The sequence below is a fragment of the Callospermophilus lateralis genome, chromosome 2, assembly GCF_048772815.1.
Source record: "Callospermophilus lateralis isolate mCalLat2 chromosome 2, mCalLat2.hap1, whole genome shotgun sequence".
Classification (NCBI taxonomy): Eukaryota; Metazoa; Chordata; class Mammalia; order Rodentia; family Sciuridae; genus Callospermophilus; species Callospermophilus lateralis.
In genome coordinates this window covers 196,287,662-196,305,498 of record NC_135306.1, presented here as the reverse complement: position 1 = coordinate 196,305,498, position 17,837 = coordinate 196,287,662, and the positions used below count along the sequence as shown (strand labels likewise).

General features: G+C 33.1%; 2 protein-coding genes across 2 annotated transcripts; both read right to left on the bottom strand.

The window, feature by feature from the left end:
* Positions 1-989: 989 nt before the first annotated feature.
* LOC143390476 (olfactory receptor 8K5-like) lies at positions 990-1,931 on the bottom strand. The gene has a single exon (XM_076842860.2). The coding sequence runs from the start codon at positions 1,929-1,931 to the stop codon at positions 990-992; it is 942 nt and encodes a 313-aa protein (XP_076698975.1).
* Positions 1,932-11,996: 10,065 nt separating this feature from the next.
* Positions 11,997-12,938, bottom strand: LOC143391774 (olfactory receptor 8K5). Its single transcript, XM_076844526.1, has one exon. It carries the CDS (start codon positions 12,936-12,938, stop codon positions 11,997-11,999), a length of 942 nt encoding a protein of 313 aa, XP_076700641.1.
* Between the last annotated feature and the right edge of the window lie 4,899 nt (positions 12,939-17,837).

Sequence of the window (17,837 nt, the reverse complement as noted above, 5' to 3'; positions counted from 1 at the left end):
GCTCAAAATCCATCTTGGTGAGGATGATTATGTCTGAGCTGTCCAGCACTGAACAGATGTCTACAATTCAGCACAGTGCATGATGAACGTTAGAATGAATATTTTCACCGTTGTTAGATGGTCCACATTACATGCAGGTTTACCCAAAAAACTATCTGGATAGAGACAACAGCATAGGCAATAGACTTCATGTACTATTATCTTGGAGATTGTTTTAACATGAACATATATAATAAATAAATTACATGTAGTTTCCAGTGTATGATATTTGAAAATAATACCGTCTCTCACTAAAGATGCATCAATACAATAAAAGAAGGAGGCATAAATATAACAATGAATTTTACCTAGGGTGTATTTTATACCAATAATGTAACTTTTGTCCTGTTGGTATATAATATTTAGAAGATAGCTATGTTTATAAACAACCTATTTTTCCCAACATCTGAATATAATATCCAAACCAAATTGTCAACCGTACTAAGATGAGTAATCTTGAAAAGAAAGATGATGGATAAGCAGATATATATATATATATATATATATATATATATATATATATATTATATATGTTATATATATAAATATATATTATATATATTGCTGCAGCCTATATATAGGCAAAGAAAGCATATTACACTAATAACAGGCTAAGGAAGATGCTACATTAAACAATAACTGATTTAAAGAAAAATACAGTTTACTTATGAAATATATATTTTAAAAAGTATTTAGAAAAATGCAAAGTTCTGTGGAACAAAAAGCCAATCAACCATGAAGCATTAAATCACAAGAGACAAATGATAGAAAGTTAAAATTTATTGAGATCTTATATGCGAGAAGCAGATTGGTACATATAAGGGAAATAATATATATTATAACTAGACTTTGCTTTGGGGATAAATGAAATCCAATTATTTCATGAGAAGCATTGTTATATGATGGGTGCCTTTTTTGTGCTTTATTATAAAAATATTCCACAGTGAGCATCAAAAACACAACTTGCAGTGATTTTTGAGTACCCTCTGGAAGGCATTATTCACCTCTTTGTTCCTTAGACTATAGATCAAGGGGTTAAGCATTGGGATAACTAATGTGTAAAATACAGAGGCCAGTTTATCAGTTTCATAGGAGTGGCTGGATTTGGGCTGCACATACATAAAAAGTAGAGACCCATAGAATACGACCACCACTGTGAGATGAGAACCACATGTGGAGAAAGCCTTTTTCCTGCCTTCTGCAGAATGCATTCGACATATGGCTAGCAAAATCAGAAGGTAAGATACTAGGACTATCAGGAGGGAGGAGATCAAATTAAATGCTGAAAATAGTATCGTCAACAATTCTGTTTCCTGCGCATCTGAGCAGATCATAGGTAACAATGGAACAACATCACAGTAAAAATGACTGATGACCTTAGAGCCACAGAAGGTCGATGTGAAATACTTTATAGGGAACAAGAGAGCCTGAAAGGTGCTATAGAGGTATGTGATGCCCACCAGCACATGACAGAGTCTCTGAGACATGATGACATTGTAGAGTAGAGGGTTGCAGATGGCCACGTAACGATCATAGGCCATGACAGACAAAATGGAAAGTTCACTGATGATGAACAAAATAAAATAAGCCATCTGGGTGGCACATGCATAGAAGGAAATGATATTTTGATCCACAAAAAAATTCATCATCATCTTGGGACAGATGACAGTGGAATTGCCAAGGTCAATGAAAGCCAGATGTCTGATAAAAAAATACATAGGTGTGTGCAGGCGGGAGTCCAGCTTGGTCAGAATGATCATGCCTAAGTTGCCCATCACCGTGATTGTGTAGATGAGGAGGAAGACCCCAAAGAGGGGAAGCTGCAGCTCAGGCCGCCTGGAGACTCCTGTCAGAATAAATTCAGTCAGCACTGTAAGGTTCTGTTGGCCCATTTAGTCCAGGTTTCTTCTTCCCTCCTGGAAACAGGACAGTTTATTCACTTCTTTTAGTGAGTGTAATCTAAAATAATCTTAATATTTATATAAAGAATGGGGATATTTATTCATACTATGGGAAAGAAGAATTATTTCTGTGTGTGACTTCCAAATGAGCACAAATAATAGAAACTTCTGCCTCCCCAGAGAAACATTTCCTTTGGAACACATAAATTTTATGACCTAAATTAAACACCCCAAACAGTCAATGATATTTGGAGCCTAGCATTTGAAAACAGAGTCAGATCAGTACTGATGAAGAAAGATTTAATTTTTTTTCTTCTAGAAAATAACCCCAAAATGTTTTTTTTTTAGTAAACACTCATTTTTTATCTCAGAGTTTTCATGAAATTTTTATATTGCTAAAGAGAGAGGGAGAGCCAAGATGAGCGTCATGGTCCTTAAATTTTGGGACTCCATATCTGTACTTCCAAGTTCTGGGGAAGGCCTAGTAATGCACTTACAAAATGTTATTTCTGTGTGAATGTTGTAAATGTAAGGGAATTAGCCATGACCATTCATTTCACTTTCTCTTTAAATTCCAACAGCTTCTCTATGGCTCTTCCATTAATACAGGAAAGACTGAGTTAATTAAAATGTATTTGAGACTCACTCGGTATAGTTATGTGGTTCCAAGTCAATAATACTTTTTATTGAATAATCTTTCCCATTATGACATAATAATAGCTCTAATGAATACACCTCCTACTCAGTATCTGAAAACTGTCTGCAGTTTCATTAACAGAATTGTTATAAATGATTATATATTCCATGATACTTTTGAATTCTAGTTTACTGAAAATTGGTATTTTAAAATTATTTTTATATTCTATATTTACATTCATTTCTCAACTTGCAGGTATGTTTTTATTTCATTTTTGAAAAGTAAAGCTCCAAATTTGCATAAACTTAAATAAACACATGATCTGTACCTACTCCTGTGAAAATATATGGCTTATATTATTGATGGACTTCAAGAATTTAATTCAATATATGACTTTCATTAATATATCACCATAGAAATACAAAAATAGATGATTTATATTATTCAACAACTTTGAATTTTCCTTTCCACCTGGTTTGCTTCCTTGAATATAATTTGGAGACCACTGATAGCACACACACACACACACACACACACACACACACACACACGAAGTATTTACTTGAACATTTATTCAGTATATTTATTACTGTCAAATTTCCTGAAATTTCATGAAGCATTATTTACAGAGAACTTTGCTGGGCATTTCAAATATTTCAGTGATAATTATTTCACCATCAATTTTATATATTTACATGAAGAGTCAGTAAAATATGCTCTGCTTAAAGGTAATGCCTGATTTATTGGTTTTGACTGATTGTCTTGGATTCCCTTCCTACCACCTTCACTTTTTCTGCAGAAAAAACTTGGAATTCTCTAAGCATGAGTTTTAATTGGACAAGTGACTGGAGTTAAAAACAAATCAGTACAATAAAATGCAGGAGAGAGTTATTATGCAATCATATGGCAACTTTACCTTTTTCAGCTATGAGGCAGTAACTTCTGGGAGCTCACCATGATGCTCAAACCCACAGCTTGGAGCAGATACAGTGAAGAACCAATATGTATCTGTTGCAGCAGTTTTAGGAACTGGTCACTATAGGTGCCCCTTTGGCTTTCTGATTCAAGAACTTAGGGCTAAAAGTGGGTGATGCTACATATCACTGAACTGTGTCTAATCTTTCTTCCAGGATGAAGTAGTCTGTTGTTGTCTCCATTAAGGTCCACTCTTGTTTCAGGTCCACTCTTTGTCCACAAATATGAATTATACACAATTTTATTCTGAATATGAAATTGTGTGAGACTTGTTGTCCTAGGATTTTAAGATAGAAGATGGGATGCAGTGGATGGAGAATGGATTCAGAATTCCTGTTATCAATTCTACTATCTTGAAATCTTCAGTGTATTGCTAAAAACTACCATAGTTCTAAAATTTAGAATAGTTCATGGATTTAGCACCCTAAAACACCATAGTACTCCAGGGAAACGCAATTAGCAAATATAATAATGATTTTTGTGGTATATTTGAAGCAATTGTCTGTCAATTGCCCTATGAGTGTCTGTATCTATGAGATATTATCCATGTGAGCAAGGTCAAAGACAATTCTTTTCCACTCACCTTTACTGAATAATCAATTTGTTTTGTTCTCATATTATGCATCCCTTTTTCCTAGGTGGGAGAATTTTATGGTTTTCCTCCCTCTCTAGGATGCTCCCTGTGGAAGTAGCATCTAATTCATGCAGATCATTATGCCCAAATCTTTGGAGAGACTTAAAAATCTGCCTTGATAATGTCTTATAATTATCCAGGGATCCCTACATTTTCTCTATTGAGAAAAGGTATGGGACAACTCATGCAAAGGAACAAAACCAAAATAAATGATCTGTACAATTCTTTAGAGGCCTATATAATCTAATGGCACAGAATTTCACACAATGAGTTAATATTTAAGGTAGCAGTTTACAAGCTCAGAAAATACTATGTAGTTGGATAGTGATTGTCGTAGCACACTTCTTTAAAACAACTGCAATGGAACTGCAATATCCAACCTCAGTTGGATAATATTCAATGTCTCCTTAACAAGGTACAAACTACTGTTAATGGACACCATCTCTAACTATTTGTATCAATGTCCTTTTCTTTTATGATTTCTGTATTAAGAAAAAATTACATATATAGAAACAGGGAACTGAAGTGTACAGATTAATGAATCTTTTAAAAATATTTTCATTTGTGCCTATAAACTAATGCTTATATCAAGATAGAGAATATTTTCAATACCAAAGGAAATTCTATCATGTGTTGAACCTTGTTAGGCCTCATCCATCATTAGAAAATGTTTCTCATGCTTTAAGCCCCAAACAACATTTTCTCAGTTCCAGGTCACTGAACCCTCCCTCCAGACTTTTTTTCTGGTCTTGAATTTTATAAATGTGGAATAGCAGTCTTGTTCTGGTTTCTTTCACTCAGCATATCACTTTTGAAATCCATTCATATTGTGTGCACTCTGATGCATGCAGATCCTACTATTGCTTTCCCAGTTCTTCTATTGGTGCTTATATAAATTTGGGGTCTTTATGAAAAGTCTACTTTAAATGTTTCTATGCAAGTATGTTTGTTGACACAAGAGTACAGTTTTCTTGGCTGTAGATCCACGAGTTGAATTACTGGATCCTAAGATCTTTATAAGAAATTGTTAGAGTCTGTAAACAAGTCTGGATGGCGCCTGGCAAAATGCCAGAGGGAATGGTTTGTGAAGTAACAAAAGCAAGTGAGCCATTAAGTGTGGAGATTCCTTATTGGTTGACTGCTATATCTAGTTTATGCTAATTAAGATAGGCTGAGTGGAATGTATAAATATTGCTCTGGTCCTACAATAAATGGCTCCTACTCCTGCTGTATCAACGTACACAAGTTATTCATCACCCCCTGGTTATTTTGCCCAGCCAGTCTGGCTGTGGCAAGAAATGTAAGATTTTCACATTTATTCTAACACTTTTTGTTACCAACAGCTAAGCATCAAGGGGTTATTTTCCTCATTACCATCAATAATACGTGTTGAAAGATGTTTTACTTTTAATTTTCAGTTTTAAAACTAGAAATAAGAATTGGCACAAAATGCTATCTCATTGTAATTTTAGTTTTTACTTATGTGATAACTATTGATAAACACCTTTCCATGTTACCGTGTTGGTTATTCACTTATCTGCACCTATAAAATTTCTAAACTTTAGTCCATTTTTAAATACGGTTGTAATTCTTTTATTGCAATGTTTATATATGTTTTAGATTAAATTAATTATCTAGATTTTCTTCTAGATATCATTTTCTGTTCATATTTATTTCTCTTTTTCAGCATCCTTCAATGCTACATAGCATAGCTATTGTATCACTAGTATCAGAGAAAATAGCCTCACATCCATGACTTCCTCATACAGAAGATAAATTTTGATGCTTAGGATTGGGGAGGTAGGAGAAGCCAGAAATTTAATGAAGCCATATGCCAAGGTCCAGGTTCACAGAACCTTCCCAAGAATAGAAGGATTCTGAAGACATAAGAACCAGGCTCTGTTCTCACATAATGCCTTGATTTAATTGTCTTGTACTTTTGTGTATCATGAAATTATGTATTCTATCTTGGATATTGTATTTTTTTTGAAAAGTTTGAATGTTGGTGTATTACCCTAAGAAGAATTTTGGTTTGTTTGTTTTTGTTTAATAAGTTTAAGAGATAATTAGTATAATTTGACTCAAAATGTGAACTCTGAGCTACAGGTTGCAATATAAATATCCATTCATATTTAACCTCCTCTGTACTGGTGCGTCCACTCTCATCTGCACATTTCACAGTTAACAAATTAGAGTTTGAACACAGAACGTGTATTTTCATCATTCTGATTATCTTTTCTGGGATGTATTCAAATTTTCCTTGGGCTGTGATTGTTACAAATTTTGCTTCATGTTCATTAGTTCTGAAAGACTGGAGTTTATGTGAGATTGCTGTCAAGTTGTCAAGACTGGGCATTTCCTCAAACTACAAGAGGTAAAACTGAGAAAATTACTCATTCATTTAGTGTGAAATGCATTTCACAACCTGCCTCTAGTAAGTTCAGACTATTTTTCTATGGTATTGTTTAAAACTGGTGGGGTAGTTTGTCTTATCATCACTTTTTTGATACTTACCAGAAGGATCAGAAAGTCATATTTTTCTTTTCATTTTTAACATTTTTGTTCAAATGATTTAAAAAAATATATTTGGTATATTTTCACTGCTGTAAATGTATTATCCCATGTTATTCTGACTTACCACTTTTATTGAAAAGTCTTAATACATTCTTATTTTTTATTTCATCTTCTGAAATAATTTATTTCACATATACCTTACAAATTTTGTAATTTTTAACCCATTTTTCTTTCTCTCTGTACTTGACATGTGCTGGTTTCTATTGTCTTGTGTTCAAACTTACTATTTTCCCTGAGCACTGTCAAATTTGCTCTTAAAAAAATAAACAATGGAAATTATTTTTTTGTCAACAGTACATTTAGTCCTAATAATCCATGTTTACCTTATAATTTCTATGTCTCTTTCTAATATCCCTGTTTACATTGAAATCCTTGGAAGTAAGTGTTTTAAAGTTATTTTCTACTAAATCTACCATTTCTAACATGATGGTTTTACTTCTGGTAATTGATTTTTCTTACAATTATGGATAATATTTTCCACCATTAGTTGAAATAAGTACTTATTTGGATGCTGGACATCACAAACATTTTAATATGAAGTGTCAGAATCATTTTGCTCTGGTGTTTAGCAGACAGTTGATTTACTTAAACTCATGTTAATCCAATCCGTTTGAAGTTTAGTGTTGCTATCTGCAAGAGTGGAGCTTAATTAACTCTTTCCTCTGAGGCCTTTTCTTCTCCCTTCTGGTGTCCTTATTGAATGGACTTAGAACACAGTGAGTGTCTTCCTAGGGTTTGGTAGTTCCCATCATACAGATTCTTGGTAGGTTTTCTTTCCTTACAGTTGATGTTACTTTGACCTTATGGAGTCTCATATTAATCAGTGCAGTTTAAGGGCCATATAAAGTGTAAAATAGATTCTATGTTGATTTCTTAATCACTTTCCTTGCCAAGATCTCTTCACTGAAATAGTCAGGTCCCTATTTTCTGGGCACTTCAGAACACTTCAACATGATTTTTTGTTTTTATCTCAGCATGACCATTGTGTTCTTCTGTGCCACCACCATCCCATACCAGGATCAAGTAATTGTGCCCCTTCCCCACCATGGCCTAGCACTGTTCTGACAATCATCAAACATCTTAAAATGTATGTGACATATATATTCTCCCAATTTTCCATTGTTTTGGGCAGCAGATATTGTTATTCCTTCCCTCCCATGTTTTACAATATAAATTTTAATGCACATCTTTTAAAATTTTAGTTCACATTTCTAGATATTCTAATACAAGTGTTTTGGGGAGTGTATTGTTCACTTCCTTTCAAGACTGAAGAAACCAAAATAAGAGTAACTGAGGTATTTTCAGGGTTCTAGAATGAGAGAGTCTTGCTGATCAATCCCTCCATGATGGGAACTGAGGCTGCCTCGCTAAGTGGAAGTCATCATTTCATGACAGAAACTTGCCCACACAAACAATGGCTAGTTCCTCAGAGTCAGCAGAATCCCACAGAGCCAGACTTGATGTGACTATCAGTCAGGTCATTTTTTGATGAAGACTGCATGACTATGCCTAATTTTTGCCCCTGTTTTCTGTCCATGCCCTATATTAACTGGAATCTCTTATCGCTATCTTGACGACAGGGCTTAGAACACAGGGACCCTGTTTCTTCCCCATAATGTCACACTGAATAATATCAGTATCACCACTATTTGTCCCTGATTGGACTCTTCAGGTGGCAGGTGGCCCAATCTGGTCTGCTGGGATTTCCAGAGTCAAGCCTCTGGCTAAGAACTCTGATAATATCTACTCCTGCTCATTTTGTTTTCCATTTGTACAGATATCTTTCTTTCTCTACTTACAATCTTGTATGTTCTTGAAAGTGAAGCTCTTGGTATTTTAATAAGGTCTTTTTTGTTGTTTTTGCTAAGATTTTATTTTGGAATATCAGTGTAGTTTAAATTTGCATTTCTCTAGTTGCTAAAGATATTGAACATTTTTTCATTGATGTTTTTCAACCATTCATATTTATTCTTCTGTGAAGTATATATTCAGTACCTTTTCCCACTCAATGATTGGATTATTCATTTTTTTTAGTTCTTTATATAACCTGAAGATTAATGCTTTATCTGAAGCACAGGTGGTAAATATTTTCTCCCATTCTGTAAGCTCTCTGTTCACGGTGCTTAATTGTTTCCTCCACTGCAAAGAAGTTTGTTACCATCCCATTTACTGATTCTTCATTTTAATTGTACTTTAGGAGTCTTATTGAGGAAGTTGGTTCCTAAATCAACATGCTGGAAAGTTGGGCCTACTTTTTCTTCTAGTAAGTGCAGAGACTCTGGACTAATGGCCTAGATCCTTTATCCACCTAGAGATGAGTTTTATGCACCTGTCTTACTCCTCAGCTTATACTCCAAGAACTTAAAATCAGCATACTAAAGTGATGCAGCAACATCAATATTTATAGCAGCTCAACTCATAATAGCCAAGCTATGGAAACAATATGTGTTCTTCAATTGATAAATGTGTAAAGAAAATGTAGCATATATACACAATGAAATATCACTCAGCCATAAAAAGAATGAAATAATGTCACTTTCCAGGAAATGGATGGAACTAGAGAATAAATACCATAATAAGTGAAATAAGCCAGTCCCAAAAAAACTCAAGGCTGAATATTCTGTCTGATATATGGATACTAATCCAAAACAAGGGAGGGTATGCAGGAGAATAATAGAAATCCATTGGATTAGTCAAAGGGGAACTAAGGGAAGGGAATGGGAAAAGGAGTAGGAAGGAGAATAGAATTAATCGGGCATAACTTTTCTAGCCTTGTATTGAAAACATGACAAGGGTAACTCTGCATTATGTACAACCACAAGAATGGGATCCTAAATAGAATATGTTACATTCTCTATATATATAATTTGTCAAAATACATTCTACAGTCATATGTAACTAAAAATAACAAAAATCGTAATAAAAAAAGACTTTACTTTGAATTTTCCCAAAAGAACTATTGAGAAATAAAAAAGTTAAAGAAAAATATAACATTCATTAATTTACAAGTTTTTTGAAACAGGATCATTTTCTAAAAATCATGTACAGAAATTTTGTTTGAAGAAAATATACATCAAAAAGTGAAGAATCCAAATAAAAGCTGAAGTTTATCACTGAAAAAGTATGTGTGTTTAAGTACTATGTAATTTATATGTACATATAGTAAATGTTAAAAATCTGCTCTGGGAGGTCAGAAGGAAAATGTCAACAACAACAAAAATAATTTTTCAGAGGCTCATTACCACAATTACTTTAAAACTACATAAAAGTTAAGCCTACTTGCATATTTAGAATTTATAGTAGTACTTAATTGTTATAACCAAAATACCTGTTATCAACCACTTAAAGGTATACAGGTTTATTTTGTCTTATGGCTTCAGTGGTTTTAGTTCATCATCAGTGGCTGTATTACTCTGGGGAGAGACAGAACCAGGGACAAGTTACCATCCATAAGAGCATGCCAATGACCACATTTCTCCATCTAGCTCCCACCTCCCACTAGTCTATTCATCTATCAGAGAATTAATCTACACTGATGAGCTCAGAACCCTCATGATCCAATTGCTTCCAAAAGCTTCTCCAATGAACATTGCTGAATGGGGGACAAAGTCTTTGACACTAAGCATTTGAGGGACATTTCATATCCAGACACATCATACCAGGTACATAATACCTTTCAAATTGCCTACAGATACAATATGGTTCAATATGAAAAAGAGAAAAAAAGGAATGCATTATCTGATTTGGTTTAAAGACATGCTTAGTAGACTCAATATTATCTAAACACACACACACACACAAAAAATTGTGGATGTCACCTCAACCATTATTTTAAGACTATCAATGTTAGAAACACAGAGTAGAGGTCTATAGTCAGAATAAGTTCCTAATGAACAAAATATATTTTAACATTTAGGCAACTTCCTAAGCAGTGTATTTTGAGGGTTATTCAAAACAAATAAATTAATCCAGTGAGCTACCCTATCATTATTTACTGGACAGTTAAGATGGCTTACATTTAAAAAGTAATTATGGGTGGATGTTTAATATTGAGTTGTATTAATTGTTTTCTGGTTATTTTGAAAAACTTTGTTTATTTCTCTCTTGCTCTTTTCCTTTTTATTTGTTGATATTTTATAGTGATGTTTTGATTCCTGTCTCTTTATCCCTTGTGAGTCTATTAGAAGTTTTTGATTTGCATTTACCATGAGATTTAAATAAAATGTGCTGTTATGCTAGTCTATTTAGCAACAGCAACCTAACTTCTCTCACGTATAAAAACTCTGCAGTTCTACTCATTTTTCACCCACATGCATGATTTATGGTTTTGATGTCACAGTTGTTGTTATTATAGAGTTCTCTTTACTGATGCTTTCAGAATTTTTCATCTTCTATTCCTTTTTAAAAATAAATTCTCTTCAGTTATATATATATAACACCAGGATCACAGAGCAGGAAACACAACCCACTCCAATTTGGTCCCAAGCATGACTCACCTCCACATATATCCCCCTCGTTCCACTCATCACACTTCAATCCATTTACAGTTTACTTTTTAAAATTTAGTGTCCTATGGATATGCTTGATGCCAAGACGCCTGTGCCACATCCATGCATGCACATAGGAGAGTTCAGTCAAGCTTCATTCCATTCCTCTTCCCTTTTCCTGTCACTGTTTTTCTCTTCAAGCCCCTTCATCTACTCTACTAATATTTCCTTCATTTTGATGAAATTTCCTCTCATTTTTTAAGAGTCTTTCACTTTAAAAAAGCTTTTCTGGTTCTAATTGTTTCGTTATAATGTATCCTTTTGAACTAATTTTTGAGCTCCCTGAACCTGTACTTTAGACCAAAGAGGTCTAACGGTTATATAGAGAATTTTGCATCCAAGAAAAAGAAGAATACATATTCTTCCCTAGAACCATCTCCACATTACATGACATCATAGGACACAAAATATTTTTAAAAGTTTAAATTAAATCAATAAAATTCAGAGTTGAATTACAAAATAAAAAATAAACAAAATTGACATGTCCTTAGGTAGACTAACATAAAAGAAGATACAAATAAATAAAATCAGAAGTGGAGATATGTCAACTATATAAAATGATCACTTCATTATGTCTGAGTATATCAAAATCTTGTTGTTGCAGATCTTAAATGAATAAAATAAAGAAACATTTAAAAATAATGTTTTCTTTTTCATGGTTTATTTTTGACATGATTCCATAATGAATATTAAACAAAATGCTTACACTGATTCTTAAAGATCCTGTGGAAAGCATTTTTTACCTCTTTGTTCCTTAAGCTGTAGATTAAGGGGTTAAGCATGGGAATCACCAAAGTGTAAAACACAGAGGCTATTTTATCAGTCTCAAAAGAGTGAGAGGATTTAGGTTGCAAGTACATAAAAAAGAGAGACCCATAGAACACCACCACCACTGTTAGATGAGAACCACATGTGGAGAAAGCTTTTTTCCTGCCTTCTGCAGAATGTATTCGGCATATGGCTAACAGAATCAGAAGGTAGGACACTAGGACAACTAGGAGGGATGAGATCAAGTTAAATGCTGAAAATAGTATGATTAACAATTCTATTTCCTGTGCATTTGAGCAGAGCATAGGTAACAAAGGAACATCATCACAGTAGAAATGACTGATGACCTTAGAGCCACAGAAGTTCAATGTGAAAATCTTAATAGTGAAAAAGAGAGCCTGAAAGGTGCTATAGAGGTACGGAATGCCCACCAGCATATGACAGAGTCTCTGAGACATGGTAACATTGTAGAGCAGAGGGTTGCAGATGGCCACATAGCGGTCGTAAGCCATAGCGGACAAGATGAAAAACTCGCTGATAATGAACACAAGGAAGAAAGCCAACTGTGTAGCACATGCATTATGAGAAATGGTATTTCGATCCACAACAAAATTTACCAGCATCTTGGGACAAATGACAGTGGAATTGCCAAGGTCAATGAAAGCCAGATGTCTGATAAAAAAATACATAGGTGTGTGCAGGCGGGAGTCCAGCTTGGTCAGAATGATCATGCCTAGGTTGCCCACCACTGTGAGTGTGTAGATGAGGAGGAAGACCCCAAAGAGGGGAAGCTGCAGCTCAGGCCGCCTGGAGACTCCTGTCAGAATAAATTCAGTCAGCAGTGTAAGGTTCTGTTGGCCCATTTAGTCCAGTTTTCCCTTCTGGGAAGAAAGACAGAGTTTTATCCACTTTTCTTTTATTTTTTTAATCTCTTCTAAAATAACAATAATATTTATAGGCTGTGTGAGGAATTTAATCATATCCTGGGAAATAAAAATAGATTATGTATCTGACACTTAAATAAGAATATAAACAGTAGAATCTCCTAACTACTATGAGAACACATCCATTTGTACTATATAAAAAAATCAGCAGATTCACAATGTTTGGAACACATGCATTGAAACGAAACCACAGAGGTACTGATGACAATAGATTCAATTTTATTTCATCCACAAAATGGCTTCACAGTTTTTCTTTAGTTAACATTCATTTTTGTGTGAGGGTTTTTTGGAATTTTTATATTTTTAAGAGAAGTTAACAACATAAACAGAATGGTAGAAGTATTAGAGATCAGCATCTGCAATTCAAAGGTTGTGCAGAAGACTCAGGGATACACTTCTAAATCTTATCTCTTTGTAAATGTGAATGTAAGGGATTTAGCCATGACCAGTTCATCCCACTTCCTCTAAATTCCAATGTCTTCTTTTTGACTCTTCCATTAATATGGCAGAGCATTCGTGGGGTTCAGCTAAGGGACATGAGTTAATTACATTGTATTTGAGGGTTGGTGAGTTTAGTTATATCATTCAAAGTCAATAACATTTATCATTGAATAATCCTTTCATTATGATGAAATAATGGGTTCAAAGGACATGCCTACTATCCTGTATCTGAAAAGAGCCTGTAGTTTAATTAGTAATTTTTTTTATATATTTCATGATAATTTGACCATCAGTTTATTTATAATCAATATTTTAGAATTCTTTTTCTCCTCTGCAGGTAATCATATTCATTTTTAACTTGCACCTGTGATTTTATTTCATTGTTGAAAAGGAAAACCCCAATTAGCATAAGCTTATTAAAAAAAAACATGATCTGGAGCCATTTATGCAAAGATATGTGAAATATATTATTCAAGGATTTCAAGTATTTAATTCAATATATTTTTGTTTCCTTTAACATTGTAGAAATGCAGTAAGATATAATTTAGATTATTCAAGGACTTTGAGTTTTCAGCTGCATATACTTTATTTCCTTTAATGCCATACTGTGAGGAATTCTCACAGAATTCATAAAGCACATATACCACTTGAACATTTATTTCAGCAATTATTACTGAATGTCAAATTTCCTGAAATTTTATAATTTAGATTTTATAAAGTGTACAACTGTGGTTTTCAAATATTTCAAAGATAAATACCTTATCATTTATTTAATGAATTCATATGAAAATTTAGAAAAACAGAACTGCTCTGATTAAAAACCATGCAGCTGATTTAGCCTAATTCTCTTGGATTGCCAACCTGCTGATGTTAATTTTTCCTCAGTGAAATCCTGAAATGCTGAAATGCTGGAAGCATACTTTTAAATTTTAATTAATTAATTAATTAATTGATTGATTTTTTTTTTTTTTTTTTGGTACTGGGATTTGAGCCCAGAGTTGCTTAACCTGAGCCCACTGAGTCACATTCCCAGACCTTATTATTTCATTGATTTATATATTTTATTTTGATACGAGGTCTTGCTAGTTTGCTTAGAGTCTTGCTAAACTTCTGAGCCTGGGAGTATAGGTCTGCCATCATAATTTTTAACTGGAGGAATGACTGGAGTTAAAAAAAATCAGTCATAAAATGAAGGAAAGACTTGTTATATTATAAAATGCCAGATTTACCTTTTTTCAGCTATAGTCTAGAGCCAACTTAGAGCTGTTGTTATCAGTTCTAGGAATTCTCACTTAGGATGCCCAGTTAGTTTTCTGATTCAAGTACTAAGGACAGGGGAGGAGGGTGATACTGGAGATCCCTGAACTCAGTCCATTCCTTCTTCCAGGATGAAGTTGTCTGTTGTCTCCACCGAGGCCCATTCTTGTTTCTGATCCATTCTTTGTTCACTAATATTACTTATACCCCTACACAACTTTATTCTGAATAAGAAATTGTGCAAGACTTGTCATTGGGTTTTAAGACAGAAGATAGGATGCAGTAGATGGAGAGAATATTCAGAATTCCTGTTACCAATTCTACCACCTTAAAATCTTCAGTGTATTGCTAAGAATTATTCTCTTGCAAATTGAGTGTACATGTCAGTTGTTATCTCTCACTCTGCTAATGTCTTGAATCTTACTCTGTCTATTCTTTTGTGTCAAAAATAAGTGGTATTTTAACTTTTGGGCATAGTAAAATCAGAATTCTGTGTAGTTTGGTGGTTCCTGCACAACTCTTAAAAATTATTATAATATTTTCCATGAGTAATGATTTTTTTCCAAGTTATCTAAAGTAAGCAACCCATTAGGAAAATATAAAAAAACTAAACATCTATAATTTTATACATACAAGTTTCCTGTAGAAAACTTAAACTATTCTCTTTCAAATATTACATTAGCTCTATTTATCCTAAATAATATTTTCCCTTATCAAAGATTATATAAAATATGTTATAATTTGTTCAATATTTGCATGGAACTAAATGTAATTGAGCATCCCATACTTTACCTGAAAATCATTTTGAGAAATATAATTAATCAATAGATTAATATTTCTAATTGATAATCAGTTTTTCAAATATTTTTGACATCCTTTTGCTTCCAATTTCCAAATACTAATACAAAAAAATAGGCCTAGGACACCTTTTTGATACATAGGACTTAATGATTTAAAACACTGCAGTAATCCAAGGAACCCCATTTTACAAAGGTGATAATGCTTTTTGTGGTTTATTTGAGCAATCATTTGTCATTTTCCATAAAAGTGTCTATGGTCTATGAGAAATTACCAATACCCATGTAATCAAGATCAAAGACACTTCTTATCCACTTACCTCACTGAAGAATTGAAAATTATTTCAGTTTATACATTCTTTTTCTCTGGGTAGGAAGAATTTATAGTTTTCCTTCCAGAGATGATCCCAGAGGATTTAGCATCTAATTGTGCAGAACATGATGCCCAAATCTTCTGAGAGGTTTAAAGATCTGCTTTAATATGTCTAATAATTATCTAAGAATTCTTACATCTTTCCCAGTGGGAAAAAGTATCGGAAAACTCAAAGAAAGTAACAAATTAGTAAAAGTATCTGTATAATTCCATGGAGTCCTACATGTTATAATGGTACTCCATTACTCATGATGAGTCAACAGTTAAATTAGCAGCTGACCAGCTCAGGAAATAGTATAGTTGGATAGCCATTGCCATACCACACTGCATTAAATCAATTACAATGCATTGATTTGTATTATATTCATATATAATATCCTATATATTCAAACCCTGTTGGATAATGTTCAGTATAACTTTTTGTTGTTGTTGTTCAATATAACCTTAACAAGAGTAAAATCTACTGTTAGTGGACACTTTCTATCAATGTTACTTTTCTTTATGATCTCCCTATTAAGAAAAATTTATATATATGTAGAAACAATCATAAATGAGTACTTTTCCATGTGCTTGTTGATTTTTCTATACTTTCTAAATTTCTGTCCTTTAGCCAATTTTGAATAAGAGTATTTTTTTTATCTTTTGGATGTTTACAAGTTTTCTAGATCAATCTAAGTCTTTGGATTTTATTCTGGAAATCATTTTGGTGTTCATACTAAGTTATCTTTTACAGTATGGTTCTGTGCTACATAGCAGAGCTATTGTAATACTTGTGTTAAGAGAAAACAGCCTCCCATCTATGATTTCCTAGTACAAAAGATGAATTTTGATGCATGGGATGGAGTAGGAGAGTCAAAAATTTAATGAAGCCATATGCTAAGGTCCAGATTCACAGAAAACTCCCAAGAATAGAAGTATTCTGGAGAAATAAGAACCAGGCTCTGTTCTGAAACAATGCCTTGACTTAATTGTTCAGTAGTTTTGTGTAATAAGAAATTATGGATTCTATCTTGAATATTGTGAGTGTTTTGTGGAGAAATCTTAATTTTGATATACTACTCTAAGAGCCTTTTATTTTGTTATTTTCTGTTTATTTGTTCATTTTTAAAGTTTAATATAAAATTAGCATAATTTGACTCAAATTGTAAACTCTGATCTATAGGTGGCAATATAAATATCCCCTCATATTTAGCTTTCTCTGGGCTCCTGGATTTACCCAACCTTACACATTTCACAGTCAACCAATTAGAATTTGCACATAGAATTTCTATTTCCTTTTGTCTTACTGTATATTTTCTGGCTTCCTCCAAATTGTCCTTGGGGTAATACAAACTCTGCATCTCATTCATTTCTTCAGAATGGCTAGATTTTATATGAGATTTATCTGAAGTCGTCTAGACTGGCCAATAGTAAAACTGAAAAACTAACTTGTTCCATTAATGTTGAATGCATTTCAGAATCTGCCTGATATTTATTTTTCTCTAGTAATTCCAAATTCTTTTTCTCAGATATTATTCCTTAACTGTGGGTGTTTGTCTTAATATTAATTATTTGATAATTACTAGAATGATTGGGAAGTCATATGTTTGTTTTCATTTTTAAACTTTTTATTTGAATGATAAAAATTTTTAAGTTAGTTTATTTCTATTTTAAATACATTGTTTCATATTCTGGATCACAAGATTTTATTGCAAAGTTTGAGTTAAATCTTATTTTTATTTTTCTGAACTGGTGTATTTTACATATATCAATACAATTTTGAAATTTTTAAAACTTTTTTTCTCTTTGTACTTAAGGTATGGATGGTTTCTATTGTCTTGTGCTCAAATTCACTATTTTTCTCTACAATGTCAAATCCACCCTTAAAAAATGAACAATGAAATTTTTTGTCAATATTACCCACCACTCTAATAATTAAGATTGTTTCTTTCTTATAATTTTTGTCTCTTT

Coding starts and splice junctions, on each gene's coding strand:
- LOC143390476 (XM_076842860.2), bottom strand. CDS start 1,931: ATGGGCCAACAGAACCTTACAGTGCTGACTGAATTTATTCTGACAGGA.
- LOC143391774 (XM_076844526.1), bottom strand. CDS start 12,938: ATGGGCCAACAGAACCTTACACTGCTGACTGAATTTATTCTGACAGGA.